This window comes from Chelonia mydas, chromosome 3 (genome assembly GCF_015237465.2).
Source record: "Chelonia mydas isolate rCheMyd1 chromosome 3, rCheMyd1.pri.v2, whole genome shotgun sequence".
NCBI classification, from domain to species: domain Eukaryota; kingdom Metazoa; phylum Chordata; order Testudines; family Cheloniidae; genus Chelonia; species Chelonia mydas.
This window is the reverse complement of record NC_057851.1, coordinates 70,672,397-70,699,195: the sequence shown is the minus strand read 5'-3', so window position 1 is coordinate 70,699,195 and position 26,799 is coordinate 70,672,397. Positions and strand designations below refer to the sequence as shown.

General features: G+C 37.5%; 1 protein-coding gene across 1 annotated transcript in view; it reads right to left on the bottom strand.

Moving 5' to 3' along the window:
• Window positions 1–184: 184 nt before the first annotated feature.
• UFL1 (UFM1 specific ligase 1) overlaps window positions 185–26,799 on the bottom strand; it is a 43,217-nt gene continuing 16,602 nt past the window's right edge. Inside the window, exons 8-19 of the mRNA XM_037894496.2 lie at window positions 19,550–19,696; window positions 18,553–18,728; window positions 17,753–17,932; window positions 13,022–13,142; window positions 10,471–10,593; window positions 7,747–7,867; window positions 6,926–7,092; window positions 5,641–5,771; window positions 5,391–5,471; window positions 4,587–4,672; window positions 3,952–4,132; window positions 185–2,520 (exon numbers count right to left, since the gene is read on the bottom strand). Of these exons, the coding sequence (XP_037750424.1) occupies window positions 2,305–2,520; window positions 3,952–4,132; window positions 4,587–4,672; window positions 5,391–5,471; window positions 5,641–5,771; window positions 6,926–7,092; window positions 7,747–7,867; window positions 10,471–10,593; window positions 13,022–13,142; window positions 17,753–17,932; window positions 18,553–18,728; window positions 19,550–19,696 (1,730 nt within the window). The 3' untranslated portion in view covers window positions 185–2,304. The remainder of the gene's footprint in view (window positions 2,521–3,951; window positions 4,133–4,586; window positions 4,673–5,390; window positions 5,472–5,640; window positions 5,772–6,925; window positions 7,093–7,746; window positions 7,868–10,470; window positions 10,594–13,021; window positions 13,143–17,752; window positions 17,933–18,552; window positions 18,729–19,549; window positions 19,697–26,799) is intronic.

Genomic DNA, 26,799 nt, shown 5'->3' with positions numbered 1-26,799 from the left:
GCCTGTAATTTAAAAAATCTGTTGCATTATGTAGGAGACTTATAAACAGTGTTAAGCAAAAGAGATGCACTCAAAATTGCAAGTATAACAAATCAAATGGAGCACATTAACAACTGCACTTTAAGCAACAAGTGCAAATCCAATCAATATATCAGTGGTTAAGTCAACAGCAGAAACTATTTTATCCACTTAATCATTAACTTTATTAAAATAATCATATTTGCATAAAGAAGATCAGACTGTAGAGTATTATTTACAAAATCAATGCCATTTAAAAGTGTGGAGATTTAATATAGGAAAATTAGAATTATTTTGATTCAATAAGAGACTAAGTAGGTTTACTGTAAGCAAACCATCTTTTTTTTTTTTTTAAACAAAGTTAAAGCAGTCAGAATATTTTCCCCTTTTCCTTTTCTCTGGCCCTTCTTTTCAGGTGACATGGTTGCATGGGGGCTTCCAGCTAGGATGATGAACACAACTGTCTCTGCCTCTAAGTGTGGAAGGCAGACAGTAGAGCTGCTCTTTTGTATTATGGTCTGTACAGAATCACTGCTGTTTTGTAAAGGTATTATTGAATTTAGTACAGTAATTTAGTGATTTTGTATACGTGATTCTGTTTTTTAAACTCCATTCTAAAAACAAGCCTAAATGCATTGGGACAAAAGCTCAAATCTCAAGTAACCTTTCTTTTGTTGCAATTACAGTTTTGAGGACATTTTTGGTTGACTTCCACCCAGTGTACACCACTGCACACGACCTGCAGGAATTTAACAGACAATGCCACTTGGTAACATCCCTACAGTAGGTTTTTCTCAGTGCCAAAACAGTTTTGACAAGAGAGAGATTACTTAGAACAACTATTATTTTCACTGGACAGCAATATCTATTACCTTGCTATTCAGACTTGATTTTATGCAAGCAACTAGGTAACATTACAAGTATATATAATCATTGCATACTCCAGTAATAACAAGCTGAAACTGATCTGATAAATTAAAATTGCACTGGCTCCAAAACAAAAACAAAAAAAAATACAGACACACAAAAATTATGTAATTAACGAATATTGAAAGGATTCTCGTTGGTATACTTTACACATTTTCTCTAAGACATATAATACACCCCATGTATAAATGATGATGTAAATTACAATGGACATGACAAAAATATTGCTAAATAATATCAAATACCTCTGGGAATAGGTTAACACTAGAAAAAACACTGTAGCAGATATCCAAAATGGTTAACATTTTCAGAATTTCTTTTAAGAAACATACTGTAAAGTGAACAGAATTCTGAACCAAACTCTCTCAAATAACAACGGCATATATAAGGGATGTTTGCTCCTTAAGAAACCTCTCTAGGAATCATATCTGAAACGGTGTTGTAGTAAGAGTGCCCTTCAGTTAAATGAACAAGCTAACTTGTATACTAACTACAGAAATCCCCCACCTCACTCCCTCAAAAAAACCCAACCAACAAAAACCCAATGCAGGTCACTTGCATCCCTTAACAGTTTTATGACAAATCATTCGCTAAGGGACATGAAATGAAAAATAATAGCGTGCACAGAATTCACTGGAATTCATTGAAAAAGGTTCTAGAAATTCATCCTTAATTCAGCATCATAACCTCCTTGGTTAATAACCTTACTTGAACTGATCAGATATTTTTACTATTTTGTGCAGGTGTGCCTGACCATTTTATTTTCAACCTCTGCACTGCTGGGGGGTGAGGAGGGAGGGAGGATATGCACTCCTGAAAAAGTTTCACCTCATGAGATCAAAAAAGTAAAGATGACCTCTCATTTCATGCTATTACATACCTATAACCTTCATTTAAAAATGTAGCTATGGAATCCAGACAAACATTTACATTTTGATAATTACTAAACAGGTAAAAAAAAAGGGGCGGGGGGGGGGGCGAGAATTCACAACTGAAAAGCAAATTATAAACTTATGGATATACGTATAAGAATTCTTAACCATTTCAAAGAGGAAATATTTCCTGAGATACTACATAAAGCCTCCATCTTAGAATTTTAATTACATAGCCAATGTAAGTGTTGCTATTAATGTCTTCTGTAACAATGCATGCACTATGGTAATATTTTTTTTAAAAGAACATAAAAACGAAATTCGTAACCATCACTGCCTGTTATCCTTCAGGCTGCAATTCTAGATGCAAAGTTTTGGAAGCCAAGGCTATCTCAACCATTCTCCACGACCCCAACACAGTGAACTTCTTTCTCCTTTCAGAAAAAAATATTCTGACTGTTCCCTGGATTTAAATTTAATTAGACCTTCACTCCTCTGTTACAGAAGATTTTCTGGGTCTGAGAACAAGATCTTTGAGAGAGGCGGTGATTTCTTGGAGTTCTTTTCGAATAGCGTCTGCACTTTCTTTCTCCCCTAGGTTATCATCCACTGTGTCATCATCCCCTTGTCCAATCTTATAATTCTGACTGATCAACTGTTTCACCACTAATCCCTGGTATTTGACCAGAAGAGAATGTTGATCCTGAGGGGGGAAGATATTAAAGAAATGGGTTAAGGTTATTTAAAGGAGCACAGCTGACTCTGAGATTAAAGTCAGCCAATATTTTTCCATCAAGACATTTTACAATCTAAATTGTCACATGAATATTTTATAGCATATCAAAAATTAAATGTCTATAGTAATGAACAGGCATCTATACTACAGAAACAGCATGTTTAGCCACTGGAGGAGGGAGTGCTATGCGGTGATTAACAGCAGTTTGAAGCACATTTTTGGGTATACCTTGGATTTTCTTTAAAATTTAATTGAAAGAAGTCAGGATTTACTCTCACTTCTTTGGGGAGAGGTAACGGTTAGAGGACCTGTTCAATGAGCCGCCGTTGGAAAGTGAATCCAATGAAGTTTGCAGATACCTGCAGACCAGGGGTGGGCAAACTACGGCTCGACGGCCACATCCAGCCTTTCAGAGGTTTTCATCTACCCCTCAAGCTCCAGGGGTTGCTCCTCGCGGCTCCCAGAAGCAGTGGTATGTCCCTCCGAATCCCTCAGTCCCACCTTCCTGCACCCCAGAGCCCGCACCCACCGCCGGAGTCCGCATTCCCTCCTGCACCCAACCCCCAATTTCATGAGCATTCATGGCCTACCATACAATTTCCATACCCAGATATGGCCCTTGTGCCAAAAGTTTGCCCATCCCTGCTGTAGACTCTGGTGAACATTTACGTTGTTGATCCCATGGAACGATCCCATCAACGGCTCAGTGAAATTACAACCTTTAAACTACAATCAAGAGTTGGACATAGAGACACCTCATAGCTCTGAATCATCCTCACAGATCACTATAATTTACAGATGACGTGTGACAGATGAAGCCACATGGAAGTGCTAGAGCAGGGATCGGCAACCTTTGGCACATGGCCCGCCAGGATAAGCCCCCTGACAGGCCGGGCCAGTTTGTTTACCTACCGCGTCTGCAGGTTCGGCCAATCGCGGCTCCCACTGGCCGCAGTTCACCGTTCCAGGCCAATGGGGGCTGCGGGAAGCGGCGCGGGCCGAGGGACATGCTGGCTGCTGCTTCCCGCAGCCCACATTGGCCTGGAATGGCAAACTGCAGCCAGTGGGAGCCGCGATTGGCTGAATCTGCGGACGCGGCAGGTAAACAAACCAGCCTGGCTCGCCAGGGGGCTTACCCTGGCGGGCCGCGTGCCAAAGGTTGCTGATCCCTGTGCTAGAGTGCTAACGCCAATAAACAAACTGAGTCAGATAAAATAGAGAACTTTTATATTCTACACCTATAGATATTTTATATCTATATATTTATATGTTTTATATTCTATGCCTATAGATTCTATAACTTTATATTCTATACCTAGAACTATTCAGTGCTGGACAGTTACATGCTTTCCTTAAAACAGTCAGACACTACAGGATGCTATTTCGTAAGTAAAATACCTCTGGGATCTTAGTAGTTAGGAAAGTAATGATTTGTGGTACACATCTTCCTGGTGCATGAAGCATGCACTGTGTTGAAAACTGAAACAACAGGATCGATGTCAGGTGTAAAACAAGAGCTGGATCTTCTGTAACTTTCAGCTGTTCAATCAGAGCCTGTCTATGCTGAAACAGAATTTGCCTAAGAAAACAAAAAGTGCATAGAGAAAACATTTTTTTTCTATTTTGTTCTTTATCTGGTTGGAATTTATAATATGTATTTAGATTTGATGGATATTAACTTTTTTCCTCCCAACAGACCGATTCTTAGTATTAATGGGTGGCATTTTCAGAAGTGCTCGCCATAGGCCAAGCTCAAAGCTCTTGAAAAATGCCATCCTGAACTTTTAAAATTACATCTCTGTAAAAAATGATATAAAGCAGCCATCTCCACTATCAGAAAAATTAGCTTCAAACTTGGTACGCTCTCTGCAAATTAAATATCTGATGTTTGGAAAGATGCCTAAACTTTGTCTAAAAAGAAGACCCCTGAATTTATCTCCCCCTTCACCCTTTATTTACCTACATGTTCCACTGCTACCAAGTTAATTATCTAAAATGTGTGCAGATATAATGCTATACAATTTAAAAGTTACCTTTCCTTCTTTTTGTCCCCTTTTTTCACCATGATATCACAAGCATCTGCTGAAGAATCAAGGCACAAAAGAAAGTCTTCTAAACTCTATAAAAAAAATTAGACCCAGGTATAGACACTTAATTTGTGCTAGTGGCTAAAAACCCTAGTTTATAGCACATCGTTTTTCCCTGTTCAAAATTATGGCATTCAGATCATAGAGATGTAAAATAATCAACAATATAAGACAGGGGAAAGGATTTTGTTTAAAATAAAATGTTACTAAACCTTTAAAAAAGTTTATATATTTAAATAGTAAACGGTATAAAATTAAGTAACTGAATGCAATCCATTTCTAATGCTAATACATTGTGGAAAAAAGTATACAATAGGATATCTTCTACAAGGTATTGCAATATTATCTACTTTTCTTAAGAAAACATTAGGCAGTAACTGGTTCTTTCCAGTTTTGTTTTACAGCTGCTATAGTCCACAATTTAATGATTACGATGGCTAAATGCCTATAGAGGTAAGGGCTCAAGAATTTTAGGGGGAGAATACATGAAATATTAAGTGTTCTAAATAAAGGTTAAGAAACTGCATTTTTATGTCTACTGCCAACATGATAAATTGAGATTACCCTGTAGCCCCTTAAAAATGTTTATGGGATTAAGATTTACTTATTCTTATTGATTTACAAGAATTCAGATTGAGGATATTTGTATGCAGCCTTCCCAGCAACAGTAATCACCTATCAGAATCTTTAACTAGCATTACATTAGTAGAATGGATAATCAGAACTCTGGAAGTTTTTGGAGAAATTTACCTTGCCATTCAGAGAAGTATGTAGCTTAGTTAAAGGACCTCTGGTTTCTTCAGGTAATTTACCTAAAATCTTTTTCCTGACCTATCGGAAAAAAAAAACGTAATATTGTTTTACAAATAAATTTCAGGTTTATCTTCATGTCAATACTTTATAACTGAAAAGCTGTTACAAAGAGTTAGGAAAGAGTATTAATATTGCAATTATTAAAATGAAACTGCCTTAAAGAGGAATAAAAGTGGTATCTACATACCTCACTTGTAATGGCAGTACAATCTTCTGCTGCCATCATTACATCGGCAGCAAGGAAGTTGAAAATAAGATTTGTGATGTCTGTACAAACGGTCTTCAGCATGTGTTTGGCAAGATTCGTTTGTGTTTCATCTGTAAGATATAATTTCTGTGAGTAAAAGCAGAGTAAGAAAGTAACTTATTATGTTGTCTAATCCACCCACATGACAGTTCAGATTTCCCTACAGCAGTGGCTCCCATGCAGTGGTCTAAGGACTACTGGTGGTCCACAGAAAGGTAGCTGGACATGTGGTGCACGCTCTCCTTGTTTCCAGCTGCTTCTATAGGGGTCCAATGTTCCTCACGGCAAGCATGAGCCTGGAGGCCTGAAAAATGCAACTGGAATGGAGGAGTCAGAGCAGCTGATACTACTAGGGGATGCAGCTACAGAAGGAGGAGAAGAAACTGGTGCCTGAGGACAGCTCCTGAACCACAAATGAGACTGGAGCTGCCAGCCACCGCACGAGAGAACTATCCCAAAGAGCAGGAGAATAGGGACTAAAGCAGCAGGGTTCCAGGGACAAGGCAAAGAGGCAGCACCTTCGGAGAACTAAACAGAAAGTGCAGGAAGGAGGTGCAGAGAGACACATGCAGGATGAAGAGGAACAGATACTAGGGGTAAATGTAATGAAAGGCAAAAAGAGACAGCATGATTAATATATGTTACAAAGGCAGACAACTTACTGCTTTAGAGACAGTTAGAAATATTTCATGTTTCCTCTAATGCTACTTTTTACATGTAAGCAAGAACTGTAGTTGCCACGGTGATGCTATGCAAGTGTGAATGGCAAGGGAGACCCTCTAAATTAAGATGTTGTCCATAATGTGAAGAAATTTCAGAAGTGTTGACGACAGTATATTGCCTAGTGATTTGTTCATCCATGTTTTAAGTGATTCAAGTGATGAGGGTTCTGCTACTTCACTTGGGAGACTATTCCATAATCAAACAAATGTCACAATCAGGATACTTTTCCTCATATTCAGCATAATTTCCCGGTTCTTAGTTTCATCCTCAACTTCCCATAGATACATATTACATCCTTACAGTACCACTGTAATTCCGCTCCCTCCTTGGCATTTACATCATTTAAATACAACTAGATTTAGCTAAAACAGATTCTACTCAATGACAGCGTAGTTTTTCATCCTTAATAATTTGTCACTCTTTTCTTAATATATTCAAATGTCATCACCTTTCTAGTACTGAGGTGTTCATATTTTTTTTTTTAAGGAAATATTTGTTGTACCTGTAAAATGCTTTGTTCCCTTTTCAAATAATCTGATATTATTGTACAAATTTGAAACCTCTTCCTGCAAATCCTTGATGGTCCGCCTCCTGCTAGCTCCAGACGAAGAAGAGGTTGAAGACATGAACACTGAACGTACCACCTCCTGGTAGCTCTTTGTTAGGGACCTCAGAACAGGAAAAAAAAGGAAGATCTTAAAACTATTTAAAAAAGTAGGGTTTATCCAAATACATTCATTATTAATGAGAAGGTTGTTATACTCCTGTTCCACATGTACATTCCAGAATGCGATAAAAGTGTATCTAAAAGTAACAACACATAAGTGATGATAGATTATTAAAATGTACACATATTATGTATTTCTGGTACTTATAGCAACACAATTTGTTATGATATAGTTAAGTCCTTGTCAATGTTTTCAATTTCACAGGCCTATAAAACTTGTCCTAAATCCAAACAAGAGGGGAAAAAAGGGTATAAGATGTCTAGTGACAATGCTATTTATAAACTGTTCCAAATGGTCACTGAACTGATTTCAGATAAGACCGTTAAGATGCACTTAAAATGGTATGGGGTTTTTCTCAGGTCATTCTCACAGTACAGAAGCAGCATTTCCTAGAATGTCGTATCAGCACAGATTTCTGATATACGAGGAGGTTTGCAATATTAGACTAGCCACACCAACTAGCAAGCACTACAATTCTGCTCTTGCTCTCTCTCTCTCAAAAGTACTATTCTTCTAGTCAAAGCAAGCAGGAGGAGATTCATTTAGAATGAATCATTAAACACCTAATTTTACCAAGATGAATTAGTGCACTTACCGTATTAAATGTTCGGCAAGTTCTGTAATAAGCTCTTCAGGGCAGTCCTGTATATGGCTCCTTAAAACATCTTGAATCTCTTCCTGTGACATGAAAGGAATCTCCAGATGCTTATTCCTACCTGTAATGGTCATGAGCATTTTAATGGCAGAACATTGAGATGTTTTTAGTTACAGATACCCTGTGGAACAGGATATTGCAATGTCAGGTAGCTCTAACCCCAACATGAAATGGATTAGCAGTGAATGCTAAGCCATATGACTTTTGCTACCGATGCAGTTACAACTCTCTCACAAATAAAAAGACTGATTTTTCTGTTCGGATGACTTGAAAACTACTACTGTATATTTAATAAATTATCCACAAAAGATAAAAATGTCAGTTCTAGATTTTTCTCATATTTGTTACTTGGAGCAGAGATTTTTTGTTTATAGCACTCAAAAGCAAGACATAAAATGACAGAGCACCCTTTAGGCCAGGTTCTCACCTAAATTTCAAAACACAATGAATGAGTACAAGAACCATTACGGACGGAATGGGGGTTTATAGCAATACAATCACATGGATACTCCACTTATACTTACACATATTTTGGAGGTTTTGTATTTTTTCTTTTTAATTTAGCATTACCTTAATTGTGGACATTGCAGAAGAAAAGAGTTTTCAGGGGGATTAAAAGGAGTGCAAGAGAGTGACTTGGAGAAGCAGAGTAGGAAAGGGATTTCATGTGTAAGGCGCAACATAAAGAGAGATGCAGACCTGCTTGAAGAAGAAACAAATAAATGAAGCATCAAGAATGGCAACATTGAGAGTGATGGGGTAGAGGTGATGAAGAAATAAAAGACAAGACTGGATGAACAGGTGAGGTGGAGCTACTTTTTAAGGACATGGAAGTGAGGAAATGGTTAGATTTGAATTTATATTGGGGTTTCTGTTAGTCAAGCTGGTTGAGCATCGGAAAAAGAGCTCAGTAAATAAAAGTTTGCCAAACAGCACTCACCAAATGCTATTAAACTCAACATATTTATTACAACATATTAATATATGCAATGATTGATTTTAAACAAAACTATGGAGGCTTATACTTAAAAAACCCACCTTGATAGTATTTTTCACCCAGTAAATGAGCAGTCTGAAGAATTACTGCACTATGGTAGGGGTGGAAAAACTTACTGGCCCTCCGAGCCACATATGACAATTTTCAGAAGTTCGAGAGTCAGAGCACACCTGCCCAGAGCTGGTGCGGCCTGAAGCCCCAAGACCCTCCTTCCTGCTGGACAGAAGTTCCTACCTCACCACCCACTGCAAGGCAGAGGTCCTGAGCATTCCCCGCCGCCCCCACCCCAGTCTGGTAGGTGGAGAATGGGGGAGGAAGGGCGGAGGAGGCTTGCGAACCGCACTTTAATGGTAAAAGAGCCACTTGTGGTTCACGAGCCACAGTTTGGCCACCTCTGCACTATGGTCTGGTCTACATTTAAAAATGATCTAGCTATGTCACTCAGGACTATGAAAATTTCACACCCTGAGTGTTGTATTTAGGTCGATCTAACCCCCTGTGTAGATGCAGCTAAGTTGATGGAAAAATTCTTCCATTAATTGTCTCTTGGAGAGGTGGATTAACTATATTGATAGAAAAACCCCCTTTGCTGATGAAGAGGTGTCTACACTATGGGGCTATAGCAGCACAGATACAGAAGCATTCTAGCAGCTATAATATAAACATACTTATGTGAACTATCCAAATCTATTGAAATTGTTTTTAGTTACTGTTAGGGATTCAAGAGACTTATACAAAAGGAATTAGCAGGATTAACCATAAAACTTCTGAGAGATTGTTTTCATTCATATTTCAATTATAACAGTCACCTTTAAAAAGTTAGAATTTACCAACATTTATAGCACAGCAAGTTTCCCCCTTCATTTAGAAAAGAACAAAAGTTTTGTAACTGTGCTCATTTTTCAGTTGCAACCACTATAGGTCACTGAATCAAAGTTAAAACTTTTGGCTGGAGGTTTTCCTTTTTAAGGGAAAAAAGGATCAGTTATTTCTAGTCATCACTAGGATTTCCTAATTTAAGCTAGTTAAACCTTGGAATTAGGTAAGAATTGCTGGGTTTATCATACATTATTCAGCAGATATTTAAAGATTAAGTATGATCTGCATCTTGAAATCAAGGTTGTTTATTTTCTATATTTTCTGAATTTAGTAAAAATTCTGCTCTAATTCTCTTTACTTTGATTTCTTTAAGAGTTGCTTACAATGTTCACTATAAAAAGAAAAGGAGTACTTGTGGCACCTTAGAGACTAACCAGTTTATTTGAGCATGAGCTTTCGTGAGCTACAGCTCACTTCATCGGATGCATAGCATATCGTGGAAACTGCAGACGATATGCTATGCATCCGATGAAGTGAGCTGTAGCTCACGAAAGCTCATGCTCAAATAAACTGGTTAGTCTCTAAGGTGCTACAAGTACTCCTTTTCTTTTTACGAATACAGACTAACATGGCTGTTACTCTGAAATGTTCACTATGAATGCCTATTGAAATACCACAATTTATATTGAAATACATTTTCATTTATACAATTTAACCTGATCAACACACTATTTTGATATTTTATCTGGGCAGATAGCTATAATGGGGAGAAACACAGAAAGACTTATAAAAGCAGAAGATAAAGCACGCCAGTGTAAGTAGATACTGCCTAAAACAAAATTACAAACTTGTGCTACTTGCTTGTGATTCCTCATCACTCTCAGCATCTTTTCTTCCTTTCTTCTTAGTTTTCTTAATCCTGATCTCTCTGGCATTTCCACCACCACCTCCTCTCACACTTCCACTGCCCTCTGGTGACAAATTATGTATTTAGTACATAGAGAAGCATTGTCCCTTAATGTGATGTTTTTCCAGAGTTATGGTAACAAATGAGGCCGAACTATCTCTTAAAGATACTAGTGAAATAATCTTATCAACCTATCATGAATGGAACCTACATTACATATTGCAGATTATTTAAATATCAAACTGTCACTAAAGAACATGAAAACAAAGAAACATACTGATTCACAACTTTTATTAATTGTCACTTCATTACTAAAATAAACTGAATTTTCTAAACATGTGACTACTCCGCATATCAGATTATATATAACATGTAAACAACATTAGTAAAATAACCGTTCCTGATAGACAACAAAACCAGATACCATTGCTCAAAACACAAGAAAGGTAACCTGATGGCTGAAAATAAGATTTTTATTAATGCAGGTCAGTGCTGCTGAACCATTAAACTACTGAACAAAATGTCTGCAGTTGTATTTAACATGTCATTAACATGAACACTCTACATTACGAGGACAGAATCCTGCACTATAAGCATTTACCCAATTGCTGATAGCACCTCAATTTTCAGTATGTTCCCTTTCCACTGTATAAGTTCCTCTGCCCTTTTTTCTGCTTCTTTCATTTGCAAAAATTCTCTGTAATATTTGGATTCCATATAAGAAATAACTTTGAAGTCTTAGGCCTCAAATTTTAATGTAAAAATAATTACATTCTCAAGTGGCTAAACAATGGATTAATTCTATTATTGCTCAACAAAAAACATACAAAGGCAATATTCAAATGTACCATACAACTTGCTGGCTATTTAATATGAATTCCCCAGCCCTGCTGCTCAGTCATGTCCTGGGACCATAGTAGGGATACCTGTGATACTTAAACTGTAGGTTAGGAACAGCTGTATATTTAGGTAAGCCCCTGGTACCTTGTAACTTCCTAGAAAAAAAAAAAACAGGCTTTTCGTAGGTTTATTTGAACTGTGACTCAATTAAGTTGAGCAGGAATCGGTTGTACAATAAGCAGAAATGATAAAAAGCTTTTTTAAAAGAAGCTCTTTAATGATTTGCATCCTATCTTTCACACTGTGGGTCAGCACACAAAACAAGCTGCTTATATTGTTGACATGTGCAACCAAGATCTGATCTGTGGAGAGCACAAACAAGACAGCATGCAGGCTGTAATTTACAGATGACAGGGTGAATGGGTTGTAAATCCAATGAAAGCCTGGTTAGAGGAACTATAACACTGCACGTTTTTCCAGCCTTTTTTTTTTTTAATGGACCTGTAAAAAAACTACCATTAATGTTATTTTATTGTCTGTTTTCAGTTTCGATGCAAAGACACACCATGGATATATTTTAGACTTTCATACATATTAAACTGTCCACCATTAAGAGCATCGAAACAGCTGATAAGTGGTATCTGTCATTATTTCCAGTACATGTAACAATACTATCTGGAACCTTAAACCATGGTGATGTGGGTCATTGTCATGCATGCTACATAATGGCCAAAAAGAAAACACCACATCACTGAAGCCAATTTGCCAGGGTGCAAGATATATTATGTATGTATGCACATGCCTATATTTACACACACACATAGTTTATGCTTATGAAGAGTAAAACACCAGCAAGGCTGGAAGTCATTCTATTTATGACAGTTCTATTAAAGTTCAAGCTCCTCTTTAACTATGCCCTAGAAAGATCTGCTGTCTATTGTGGTGAGAATAAGTTTGGTTTCCATGCCAACTCAGTCCTGATCTCTTTAGAGTAGAAACTAATGTTCTATTTAAAGATATGGTTATACTGTGTATCCAATTAAGCTAAATATATCAGTATTTTGATTCTGTTGCTTGTAATAGAACACAAAACTGAGGGACTGAAACAAATTTCTGAATCACCCTATTAAAGTCTTTAGGACTTATTGCATTATGTTTACCCTGATTAAAGATTACTGAAAACTAAAGATTCAGAAGGATTTTATATATATTTACATTCTGGAGCAAATTGAGATCTATTGTAAGAAATTTTATTACTAAATAGAACTATGCATGCTTAGACCCAGTATGAATTTGGCCCAGAAGTATTAAAAACCAACAACCTTGTGAACCTTCAAATAATTATGATCTAGCAGCATAATAGACTCTGACTTTAAAACTCACTCCAGCTTCATCTGAAAGGGTCTGGATTTGATGACTTTTGGAGTACACTGCAAAGCCCATCAATTTCCCCTGCCATTTGGAAAGTAGGAAGGAGGAGGATGGTGAGTGGGGGTGGGGATTTTTCATTGCTTACTTTTTGACTAACTATCGTCAGTTAGAGGGTTAGGTGAAACCGGTAGAGTTGTAAATGGGAGTACTTTTATAAATAAGTATAGCCAAGGGAAGACAGGTGCTCTTATATAAATAAAAAAAAATTCTGAATACCTTACCTGTTGCTTTCTTCCTTCTTTCATCCTTTCTGTCTTTTTTGTTAGCAGATGAATTTTCTAAAATAGAAGCCTGTTTCAGATCCTCTTCGGTGAGTAAATTAACAGGGTTATTTTTCATTTCCTGGAATGAAGAGAATTCATTTAATTTCAAAATATAAATGCAGAATGTGACTAATAAAGCACCATTCATGCAGTCTAGATATTTTAAAACATATTGTCTTAATCACAGAATGTGTTCTACATGCAGCACAGGAAAAAGACACTTATTTTCCTCCTCCAAACCCAACAACCTGTCCTGCAAGCTTAATGTGACAAAGGTAATCAATGAACAACAGAACTGTAAAACAAATCGAGTAAAAAATTACATTTATTTTACAGTAATGTATTCAGTCAAGAAACTTAAAGACAGTGCGCGTCTCAAATATTTTCATAAATCCTGAAGCCTAAACAGTGTTTAAGTATGTCACCTACAATTATTGAAATAGTTTGGGTAGAATTACAGCACTGAATTTTGTAACCTAATTCTATTACCAACATTATCTTCCAAAACATAACTCTCCAAAGAGTCTGGGGTTCACGGGGGGGGAGGGGTCCTCAGTCACCAGAGGTTTGTGTGTGCATTTTACTGAATTTAAGGTAACAGTGCACATGAATATCCTGAACTCTTTATATCTGCCCAATAGGTGAGGCCGGTTCCTCATCACATCTTTACACCATGGAAAAAACACATGACATCTCTCTGCCTCCCTAATCCCTGGTTTCTCTTTTTGTGGTTACAAGATCAATGGGAAAACTGGCCTTCTAAACCCTCTCGGTTTAGTATCCTGCTTTTCACTGCATTAAGATGGGGGATCTGATGCTGCTTGGCACCAGCTGCTCTAAGATTTGCTATAAGAGACACTGGTGAAAGCAGACGGCAGTCCAAGGCACTGAGAGCGGGTGGAGGGAACAAGCAGCCATCCAGCCCAGCAGCTGGGAAGGAGGGCCCCCAGAAGTAAGAGATTAATGGGGGGAAGGGAGTATATGCTGGTCCAACAGAGGAGCTGGGACACTGTTTGGGACTCTTTTACTCAGACTGATTTAAGAATATGGGGATAGTCCTGGACAAATCAGGATGGCTGGAAGGGTTTCAATTTACTCTTGCTTTTCTCTGTGTGGTTAAAATTGCTTATGGAAAAATAAGCGCTTACACAAGCAAAACTGAGAACAAACATACTTTTTAAAAATTGGTCAATAAATAGCATGGGAAAATACAAGAAGTTTTTCATAAAGTGAAACTTTCTATTAAACAAACCAGAGTGTTGAAGTAACACGGCAAAAAGTCACTTAAAATTAGGGCTGTCGATTAATTGCAGTTAACTCACATGATTATCTCAAAAAAAACCAATCACGATTAATCGCACTGTTAAACAATAGAATACTAATTGAAATTTATTAAATATTTTGGATGTTTTTCGACATTTTAAAATATATTGATTTCAATTACAACACAGAATACCAAGTGTACAGTGCTCACTTAATATTATTTTTGATTACAAATATTTGCACTGTAAAATGATAAAAGAAATAGTATTTTTCAATTCACCTCACACAAGTACTGTAGTGCAATTTCTTTATCGTGAAAGTGCAACTTACAAATATAGTATTTTTTGTTACATAACTGCACTCAAAAACAAAACAATGTAAAACTTTAGATCCTACAAGTCCACTCGGTCCTACTTCTTGTGCAGCCAATCGCTAAGAGAAACAAGTTTGTTTACATTTATGGGAGATAACAATGACCACTTCTTAATTACGTCACCTGAAAGTGAGAACAGGCATTTGCATGGCACTTTTGTAGCTGGCGTTGCAAGATATTTATGTGCCAGATGTGCTAAAGATTCATATAGCTCTTCATGCTTCGGCCATGGTTCCACGTGTCCATGCTGATGACTCTTGTTAAAATATAATGCATTAAATTACATTTATGATGGAACTCCTTGGGGGAGACTTGTAAGTCTCCTGCTCTGTTTCTCCTGCATTTTGCCATATATTTCATGTTATAGTAGTCTCACCTGATGACCCAGCAAATGTTCGTTTTAAGAACACTTTCGCTTGAAATTTGACAAAATGCAAAGAAGATACCAATGTGAAATTTCTAAAGAGAGCTACAGCACTTGACCCAAGATTGAAGAATCTGGTGGCATCTGACTCAGGTGATGAAAATGAACATGCATCAGTCTGCACTGCTTTGGATTGTTATTGAGCAGAACCTGTCATCAGCATGGACGCATGTCCCCTGGAATGGTGGTTGAAGCATTACAGGACATATGAATCTTTAGCGCATCTGGCATGTAAATATCTTGTGACGCTGGGTACAACAGTGCCATGCAAATGTCTGTTCTCATCTTCAGGTGACACTGTAAACAAGAAGAGGGCAGCATTATCTTCTGCAAATATAAAACAAACTTGTTTGTCTAAGAGATTGGTTGAACAAGAAGTAGGCATGATTAGACTTGTAGGCTCTAAAATTTTACATTGTTTTATTTTTAAAAGCAGGTTTTTTTGTACACAATTCTACATTTGTAAGTTCAAATTCATGATAAAGAGACTGCACTACAGTACTTGTATTAGGTGAATTGAAAAATATTCTTGTCTTTTACAGTACAAATATTTGTAATAAAAATAAATATAAAGTGAGAACTGCACACTTTGTGTTGTAACTGAAATCAATATATTTGAAAATGTAGAAAACATCCAAAAATATTTAAATAAATGGTATTCTATTATTGTTTAATTGCGCAATTAATCGTGAGATTAATTTTTGTAATTGCTTGTCAGCCCTACTTAAAATCATCTCTTTATTATTGTATGAGATACTTAGAAATTTCCCAGACAAATCATTCACTAAAGCAGCCTTGGTCAACATCTTTTGATTTCCCTGATCTTACACTAGCAGAACTAGGAATTTAGGTATTATCTGATATTTTAAGTGTGCATGGAAGTATTTCTCAAATTTGTGTAGTAAAAACAAATCAATTACTGACCTTGAAACACTGTAAAAATATAGTTTTCAGGTTTTTCTTGTATTTCCTCAACTTATTAATAAGGACACACTTGAATTTCTAAACAAAGGAAGTGGTCATTTTCCTTTATTTATAAACCATATAAATTTCAACAAAAACTAAAATAGGGCCTGATCCCACATACCAGTTTTATGCCAGTGATTTCAATGAAGTTCTCATTTACTCTGGATGTGGGTGATATCAGAATAAGGCTGAGGCTGTAAAACATGCTGAGATGTACAGTGCAGCTGTGCAACTTTGATGTCTATGGACTGATCTGATAGATGCTTTAAATCAGGTCGAGTAACAGATCTTTCAACTCACCCTTACAAAAAGTTCAATAATGAATGATAATTTTATATTTATCTAGTGCTTTAGGAACATTATGTGGTCAAGATCATAAAACTGGCTATGTAAAAATGGCACCTTCAGTTGCCGAGATTTCCTTCAGCATGTATTCTTAATCATATCCACTTAATTTACCACTTAGGACTTCAGGGAGAGCTGCACAAATGCATCCAACAACAGAACCTGGTCCTAAAATAAATTTTCCTCGTGTCATTACTTCAGATCTCAAAATTAGCCAGATGCTTTACTGACAACATCAACAGAACTTAAATTCTTTATACTGGCGATATGTTAGGTAGAAAGAACACACTTTCAGATCTGAAGCTTGAGAGAGAACGCACTGGAGAAAACATTTTTACTTTACACAAGATTTGCTTTGAAAGACAACACACACACACACGGAATCAGATGATGCCATTTTTACACGAATAAGTTTTCAGACCTAAATCACAAGAAATATAAAGGATAAAAAATTGCAGACTAGGAAATTCAAATATAGTTAAAAACAGAAACACATATACACACATCCAGATATACAGGACTGTCATAAATATAAAGGGAAGGGTAAACCCCTTTAAAATCCCTCCTGGCCAGAGGAAAAATCCTCTCACCTATAAAGGGTTAAGAAGCTAAAGGTAACCTCGCTGGCACCTGACCAAAATGACCAATGAGGAGACAAGATACTTTCAAAAGCTGGGAGGAGGGAGAAAAACAAAGGTCTGGGTGATGCTTTTGCCGGGGACAGAACAGGAATGGAGTCTTAGAACTTTTAGTAAGTAATCTAGCTAGGTATTAAGATTATGATTTCTTTAAATGGTTGAGAAAAGAACTGTGCTGAATAGAATGACTATTCCTGTCTGTGTGTCTTTTTTGTAACTTAAGGTTTTGCCTAGAGGGATTCTCTATGTTTTAAATCTAATTACCCTATAGGGTATCTACCATCCTGATTTTACAGAGGTGATTCCTTTACTTCTATTAAAAGTCTTCTTGTAAGAAAACTGAATGCTTTTTCATTGTTCTAAGATCCAAGGGTTTGGGTCTCTGGTCACCTATGCAAATTGGTGAGGATTTTTACCAAACCTTCCCCAGGAAGTGGGGTGCAAGGGTTGGGAGGATTTTGGGGGGGAAAAGACGTGTCTAAACTACGTTTCCCAGTAAACCCAGATAAAGTTTGGAGGTGGCAGTGGAAATCCAAGGGCAAAGGGTAAAATTAAATTTGTACCTTGGGGAAGTTTTCACCTAAGCTGGTAAAAGTAAGCTTAGGAGGTTTTCATGCAGGTCCCCACGTTTGTACCCTAGAGTTCAGAGTGGGGAAGGAACCTTGACAAGGACAATATACCTTTTCGGCTTTGTGGTGCATCAGCTCCATGAACAGATCAGTACAACTGTTTATAAATTTCTCGCTGACTACAATAGTGTCACTGAAGATTATAGTTGACAAATGTTTGTTGAAAGATCTCATCACTTGCTGAAGCAAAATTCCAGAATCTTCTATGGATAATGAACTGGGCAGAAGAGTCTAAGATTAAAAAACAAAATCATTTATATCTACTGCACATAATATTACATTATGAAGAACAGAAAAGGCCACTTTTACATGTATTAGGACTTACAAATATATGGTAACAGTTTAAAATATACTGTGCTACATCTGAGCTAGATGTGTCCTTCTATTTTAAATGGATCTTTAATCATGAAAGATCCCAAAGTGGTTTACGAACACTAATTAATTTCACCCAGCAATGATATACAGCTGCCTCTGTAATGGAAGACGGCAACTAAAAAGTGCATCCCAATAGACTAGGACAGAAAATAAGGCAGCATATTATTGCTAAAATAAGAATTTAGCTAGAACACAATGTCTAACATCCCCCTATTTTGGTGAAAAGTATAACAAACAGTCTGTTTTAAAAATCTCATCTGACAAACAGCACCTCCAGAAGTAAAGTGTTCCCTAATACAGTACTGGAGCAATGGCTCTGTACTGATTAAGAAAAATGGTGAAGCAGCAGTTGTGTGTTTCCCTGGTTATTAGATCTAAGTGAATTGAAAATTCTGCTTTAAAGTAACATTACTGGATAACATCGGACAAAAAACGGAAGAAATACATTCCACTGGGGGGTGGGGGGGGAAGCATACCGCTATATCCACCCATGTTCCAGAGCTGATGGCTTCATCTACCGAAGCCTCTACCTGATCCACAATTTCCTGACCAACACAGGCTGCTTTCAGAAATAGGAGTTTTGTGGACTTGTATCTTTTCTTTATGTAGTTCACAGGGTCTGGGATGCCAAGTCTGGACAACGCATCAAATTCTGTAAAATCGTAAGAAGTTTGTTAAGTTTTACGCATTCATTGGGCCTTCAAGAAATCAACATTTCCAAGAACAAATACACACACAGGGAAGATACTAAAAGTCTTGAAGAGACAACAGTGCCTCATGAAAAAAACATTGTACTTAGAAACTATTCCACTGATTGGATGCCCATGAACCCCAGTAATACAATTTCAAACCTTACTTTGTACATGTAAGGAGAGTATCTGAGAAATGTAACCTAAACATAAGTAGCATATAGGCTAAGTCTACTCAGCCAGGGTGAAAAATACCCATGTTGCCACAACTCATTCAATTTAAAGGTATAAAAGCTGGTCAGTTTTCATTCTGCAGCTTCTTTTTCAAGCTGCGGCAGAGGCACTGGGGTAATCTTTCTGCAGACCTAGATGCACTGGTTTACACTTGATCCACATTTGTGTCATCAGAACAACAGAAGTGTCATCAACTATCCCCCTGATAAATTAAGATACCCTGTAAATGTATCTGTTGGCGTTTAAAACATTCAAAGCGTTCGCTCATAATTAAAGTAACGTGCAGGACTTTAGCTCAACTGAGCTTTCTATGTGGGAAAGTACAAACACAGAACAGCTTGCAAATCTAGGCACTGCAATTATGCAGATATATACTGTATGCATGTATTTTGGAAGACAGTAACAAGCCTTTACCAAAGAAATACTAACTACAGTAGTAGCACTTCAATTATTCTTATAAGTCTCAGACACTGGATTCTCTTGGCTCTTTTAGTTACCTAGATCAATTTCCAAAACGACCTTTTATTCATAAGGAATAAAGATCAGTTACCTAGGTAACCATTTTGCTTGAAAAAGGAGTCCACCCAGTTGCTCTGTGTTCTGGCATAGATGTCTGGAACAAACACAGCCTTATCCTGCCTTCCACCAACCACTGTGCCTTTTAGACGTCCAGTGTTAACAAGTTCTTCTAACACAGCTGAAAGAATAAAATAAATGAAGCAACAGCTTCAGTAAAATACATACATCATCAAAAATTTTGGAATTATTTCCCTCCTATTTTCATTCTTTCTTCTTGTATTTCCGCCCCGCCTCTTTTTACTACCAGTTGCTAACTGAAAGAAACCAATCACAAAACTACCAGTACTTGTTTTAGTGAAGCGATTCTAAGCTCCCACAATTTTTAATTCTGATAATTTCCTGCCAAATGTACAGTTCCAAGGGAGAAAGCTGCTGTGACAGTATCAGACTACTTTTTTTTATTGAAAACATACCTAGAAAGTTGGTCACAATGCTGCTCTTCTCTAGTAGCAAATGAAATACATTATGATTTTACTAACTTTCCCATTGGATGGGTGTTAACTTTTCAGAACCAAGGCTGAAAATGTTGTGATCTTAACATTTTAAAATCATGGCAACAATGGATGCCTATAACAAGTCAGATGCGAAAGCCTGTCCCCCTGTTGGTGACTATACCTGATCTTCAAAAGTTCCAATTAACCCCTTGACACCAAGAATCAGCAGCCCACTGATATGAATACACACTGCTAACAAAGGACACATTGGCAACCACTGGTACTAAATTATTATGGCCAACTTAACACAAAACATATTATTTTCAATATATTCAAGTTGCATTAAAGGTTCAGGTCCCATAATCCTTCTGCATTCTGTTACTGCTCCCTTTACAAGCCATTGCTTATATAAAACTCTATAAATGAAGGAGGCATCAAGCTCTGCTGCTTTTTATGGTTCTATTGCTGGGATTCTCAAACTTTATTGCATCGCGACCTCCCTCTGACAACAAAAATTACTACACGATCCTGGGGGGGGGGGGGGGGGGCAAAGCCTGAGCCTGCCCAAGCCCCACTGCCCCAGGCCGAGGTGGGGGGCCAAAGCAGAAGCTCAAGGGCTTCAGCCCCAGGTGGGGGAAAACTGTTACCTGAGCCCTGCCACCCAGGGCTGAAGTCCTTGGGATTTGGCTTTGGCCCCAAGTGGTAAAGTTTGGGCTTTGGCCCCCAGCAAGTCTAATGCCAGCCCTGGCGACCCCATTAAAACAAGGCTGCAACTGACTTTGGAGGTCCTGACCCAGAGTGTGAGAACCACTGTTCTAATGGAATTTTTTATCCTAGGTTTTGTTTTACAGAATGTGTTGAGTTCTTCATTAAAGAAAAGACAGATTAGCCATGGGTTTATCCCTGGAGTAAAACACGAAGTGGGAACACATATCACAGCTCTTCCTTCATTAACTGGCTAACAAGAACGGGAACAGAAAGCAAGGGGAACACAACCAGAAAGAAACAGAGAGACCCTTCCCTATGGCAAAAACCCACTAAATCTAAGTCATGACTAGGGAATTTGTAACAGGAGCTCTACAATACAGAAATGGACAGGCGAGCAAACAGGTGATAAATTGCTTTTCCCCTTCCATCCACAAAAAGGATAAACAAGTGATGTGTATCATCCGCAGGACTGAAACAGAAAAGAGGGTTGGGGGACACACTATAGAAACTGCCATCTGAGAAAGTCGTCATCATGCAAGTACTCATGGTATGCCCATCTCAACAGTATAAGCTACGGGTGTGTGGCCATGCGAACTGAATCTCTCAGGATGGGACAATAAAATATTAGGGGCAGTAATAAACACTGCCAAAGTGGGAACGACAGCATCTTGACATTTAGAGCTTGTGAACCTGGCAAAATTGACTGGAATAGCTATTGCAGAATAACCTAGTCTGCAACAGCTATGTGGGAGTAACTCCCTATGTGGATACCGTTATTCTGAAATACGAGTGCCCATGTGGGATATTATTCTGAAGTAGCTTGCACTTTAAATTCACACCCTATTATATTCCAGAATAACTTCCCTATTTACACAAGACCATATACACAACCAGCTAGGACTGAGACGAATAAAGCTAAGCAACTGGTAGCAACAGTGGAAAATTTTTGTAGAAAAAAAACAAAGAAATAGTTTTGGCCAGTCTAGGCTGTTTTCCATACTGGTGCAGGGACAAACACTGCAAAAAACCATTTTCAGCAACGGTTCAATTACCTAGTCTAGACAGCGCTTAACAGGCAACTTTGGAAGATTATAAAAAAAGTAAGTACTTATAACAACATAAAAAACAGAGGTTTACACTATCTACTTTTGAAAACAAACTCTACATAGCCATACTACCTAACATACAGAAACAATACAGCATATTGAATGTGCACTGCATTGATTTTATTACTCATTTTACATTCTCAATCTTACTTCCATTCAAAGTTCATGGAAGAAAGCTTTATTTACAAGATTTTGACACAAAAATTAAAATATAGCCAAACTAGAAGTATTATTATTGGTAGAAAACTAACAGTGTGCCAGGTGCTTTACAGACAGGCGTGGAAGTGAAGCTCTCAAAATAGATGTAAAAATTACTGGTTAAAAATGATATTTCTAAAAATTACAAGATTCCTACAGGACAAGGACTGTGCCTTTATAGGAGATTTTACAGCACAAAAGAGCCTTCATCCTGTTTGGACCCTTTGGATGCTAGAACAACAAAAACAATGAAATATTTACAAAAAAGAGTTTTAAATAAAAGTGAAAATAATTTAGGTCCCATAAGATCTTATCCAAAGACCACTGATGTTAATGAGAGTTTATCCATGGACTGCAATGGTCTTTCGATTAGGGCTACAGTGCTCAGAAGTGAGGGAACCTGATGCTTTCTATTAAGCTTTGTAAATTTATTACTTCCTTAACTGAAACTATTTTACATTTCTAAATATAAGCATTCTTATTATAAACAGCCTGATGTCATCTTAAGGTGAACAATGGCATGGCAATATTATAGGATCAAAGACGGTTATTTTCATTATTTAATACTTCAGTGTCTGCTGGACTAATTATTAAATGGGGAATTATACAACTTATTCACCAGACTTAGAAACATGAAGGAAATTTCTAAAGGATTTTTAATGAAAGAAGCCAGGAAATTTAAACACATCAAGCTTTTAAAGTTTATATTGCTACAGGTACTATATATAAATAAAAATAATTAAACTGTACATAAACTGATTAAAATAGATATAATTAAGTATAATTAATTATAATATATGGTCATATTTAGGGCTGTCAAACTATTAAAAAAATTAATAGCGATTATTCGCAAGGGTAAACATTAGTAATACCATTTATTTAAAATTTTTTGATGTTTTCTACATTTTAAATATATTGATTTCAATTACAACATGGAATACAAAGTGTACAGTGCTCACTTTATATTTATTTTTTATTACAAGTATTTGCACTGTAATAAAACAAATGAAATAATATTTTTCAATTCACTTAATACAAGTACTGTAGTGCAATCTCTTTATCATGAAAGCAGAACTTATGAATATAGAATTATGCACAAAAACAGCATTCAAAAACAAAAAGTAAAATTTTAGAGCTTGCAAGTCCACTCAGTCCTACTTCCTATTCAGCCAATCACTCAGACAAACAAGTTTGTTTACATTTGCAGGAGGTAATGCTGCCTGCTTCTTGTTTACAAGGTCACCTGAAAGTGAGAACAGGCTCTCTCATAGCACTGTTGTAGCCTGAGTCACAAGAAATTTACATGCCAGATGCGCTAAAGATTCATACGTCCCTTCATGCTTCAACCTACCATTCCACAGGACATGCGTCCATGCTGACGACAGGTTCTGCTCAATAACCACACAAAGCAGTGAGGATCAACACATGTGAATTTTCATCATTTGAGTCAGATGCCACCAGCAGAAGGTTGATTTTCTTTTTTTGGTGGTTTGGATTCTGTAGTTTCCGCATCAGAGCGTTGCTCTTTTAAGACTTCTGAAAGCATGCTCCCTATCTGGTCCCTCTCAGATTTTGGAAGGCACTGTTCTCACTTTCTGGTGACACTGTAAATAAGAAGAGGGCAGCACTACTTCCTGTAAATGTAAACAAACTTGTTTGTCTTAGCGATTGGCTGAACAAGAGGTAGGACTGAGTGGACTTGTAGGCTCTGAAGTTTTACATTGTTTTATTTTTGAGTGCAGTTATGTAAAAAACATGTACATTTGTAAGTTGCACTTTCATGATAAAGAGATTGCATTGCAGCACTTGTATGAGATAAACAAAAAATAGTATTTTTCAGTTCATCATTTTACAGTGAAAATATTTGTAATCAAAATATACACTTTGATTTCAATTACTACAGAGAATACAAGATATATATGAAAATATAGAAAAACATCCAAAATATTTAATAAATTTGAATTGGTATTCTATTGTTTAACAGTGCGATTAAAACTGTGATTAATTTTTTTGAGTTAATCGTGTGAATTAACTGCGATTAATTGACAGCCCTAATCACTGAGACAGCCTGTATTTATACTAAATTTGGAAAATGTTTTCAAGTACTAAAACATTTGTGAAACTGAAATGATATTCAGAAAATGGACAAAATTAAAGAAAAAGCTTTTACTTTTAAAGTTTAAAAGAAATTATCAAAATGAATAAAAAGCTCTTTGAAATTCATGAAAATGAGCCAAGAAACAGAGTATAGGAACGAACATTGGAACAACATGAAGAACAAATGCTGCTCACTGAACAAAGAGAGAAGCAGCAACAAACTCAGTTAGCCCCAGTGTTGATCTGCAGGTGGCTGTCAGAAGCAAAAATCAAACTTTAGTGGCTAAAAAGTCTTGCATAACAGCTGCTAAGTGTTATATGAACAATTATTGAAATCAATTTTACCTACATAATGAAATTGCATTGGATACAAATATTATTGCAACATAAGGTTTAACAGATTTTCCTGCTTAACTCTGCACAGATGGACAATGCATTCCTGGACAGCATATATACATTGACTAAGTTAAAACAGAGATTGTGGGATTTAATTTGAATTTAAGATTTTTAATTTTTATTAATTTGCCTCCTTCAAACCACTTTGGGTCAGTTGGTGGGCTAAAAAGCCACATATAGATTTAGAGTGAATAATAGCTGAGGGGCTTCTTTAAGCAACTGAACTAAAGGTCTCTTCCAGTTATTGAAATACACAGAATTTGTAAGATCACTTACACCTTTTTCCAATTATAATTTTTTCCCTCACTATGATAATCTAAACAGCATTTACCTGCCACAGTTCAGGGAAACTGCACCTGTATTCCCACACTATGCTCCACCAAGGGCACCTACTCTCAGGCTCCCAGCTCCTCAGCCATCATCTCTTACGTGCAGAGACACACATCTCACTCCCTCCTGACTGAGGTGTTTCCAGGCTTCACAGTTCCCTGTCTATAATGTGAATTCCCCAGCAAGTCAGACTGCTTAAGCAGGCCTGCTTTGCTTTTCTTCCCAGAGTCAACGAACAGTGTAATTGCTCACAGTTTTTCCTAAATAAACATTTATTCTTAAAGTGAATGCGTTAGAGAAAACATACGAAAACAATAAAAGAACCCACACACACACACAGAGAAGTTTACCAGAGATCACCTCAACTCTAACAAGGACTCTGGTATCAGTCAGTCCTTCATGCCCCATCAAGGGCGCTTTCTGTGGTTACAAGTTTATAATCGCCTTGGCTCAGAACCAGCACGCCCTTGAATCTAAGTGTCCTTTCTTTATACAGTTTGGGCCTCCGATCTTGTCCTCATGTTAAAAGCTAATTAATCAGCAAAGGTCCCCTCCTCAGGGCAAAGCTTCCAAAGGCTGAGCTCCTGCATAGTTGAAAGGAGTATAATTGCATACACCTGCCCCTAGAAATTTCCTGGGAAACCCACAACTTTTAAAATTCATTCTTTTCTGGTACATTGTTTCAAATAGTCCTCTGAAGAACATAACACTTCCAAGGGTTTACATTAGTCATGTCTCCCCCCCATAGAAGTTACATACAGCCCACTATAATACATAAACATTTTCATTTTTAATACAATCAACTCCTAAATACTTCAATGTAATTCAAAAAGGTTTGTTCAGGATATTGCAGGACACTGCCACATCTCTCACATCACCTACTTTTGAACTTTGCCCTTTGCCACCAATAAACTACCTGGATTACCTAGGATAATTAGATAGGCTCCATCTATTCATTTTGGAACTAATTAGTTTCTCTTTTTGCTTGCCTAGAGGAGAGTGTCTCCTACACTCTGACAGTTATAGAAGATACAATCCTCTGTTGGAGACTCTCAAAAAGGACACAACTGAAGAAACGAATTAAACTAAACACTGTTTATTGTTTTTCTTAATTTCTTTATAGACTAATTATATAACCGAGTTCTCTTGCTTGTATAACTTATGACATCTTTATTATTCATGGGGGAATTCTGTGCCACCACGCAATGCAGAATTTGTGCAGAATTAATGTTATGTGCAGAATTTCACTTTCCCTTGCAGAACTGGTGCTGCAGAGCTGCTTGCCAGCACTAGGGGTCACTAGACCCAGCAAAGCCCTGCTCTGCAGCTCACAAATACAGGACACTGCTGGGGAGGGAGGAGGGACAAGGAGAAAGAGTTCCAGGCACCTGCAGTTCCCAGCACATTGTGAAGGAAGAAGGCAGTGTGTAGGAAACTCCATACAAGCCCAGGACCCAGCATCAGGCTGTTTCTCTCTCTAGATCCCTGGGTTCTGGGGTCAAAGGGATACAGCAGGGCACTGGGGGATTGGAGATGTGGGTGAATGGGCTAGGGGCACACCCCACAGCTGTAGCGTTGGGGGTTGCCCTACGGTAGGGCTCTGGATTGGGAGGTGCCCTGCGGCTGGGCTCTGAGGGGGGTAGGAGGTGTGGTGTCTGGGCTAGGGAGGCACCCTGCAGCTGGGGTCCGGTGGGGAGGGGGTGTGGGTGTCTGAGACCAAAGGGGCAGAGTTTTCCCCCCAAGATGTGCCTAGCTGACACATGTGACACACCCAGACTGAGGCACCCAACAAAAGTCTGAGAAGCAGGAACTGGATTGTCATAGGAGTTTCTTTAACTCTCTGCTCCTCAGGGAAACTTTTTGTTGTCTGTGTTGTTAGACATACTTGCTGACAAGTATTTTGAAATAAATTACTACATTAATGGAAAATGGTGTAATTATATTGTGTTATT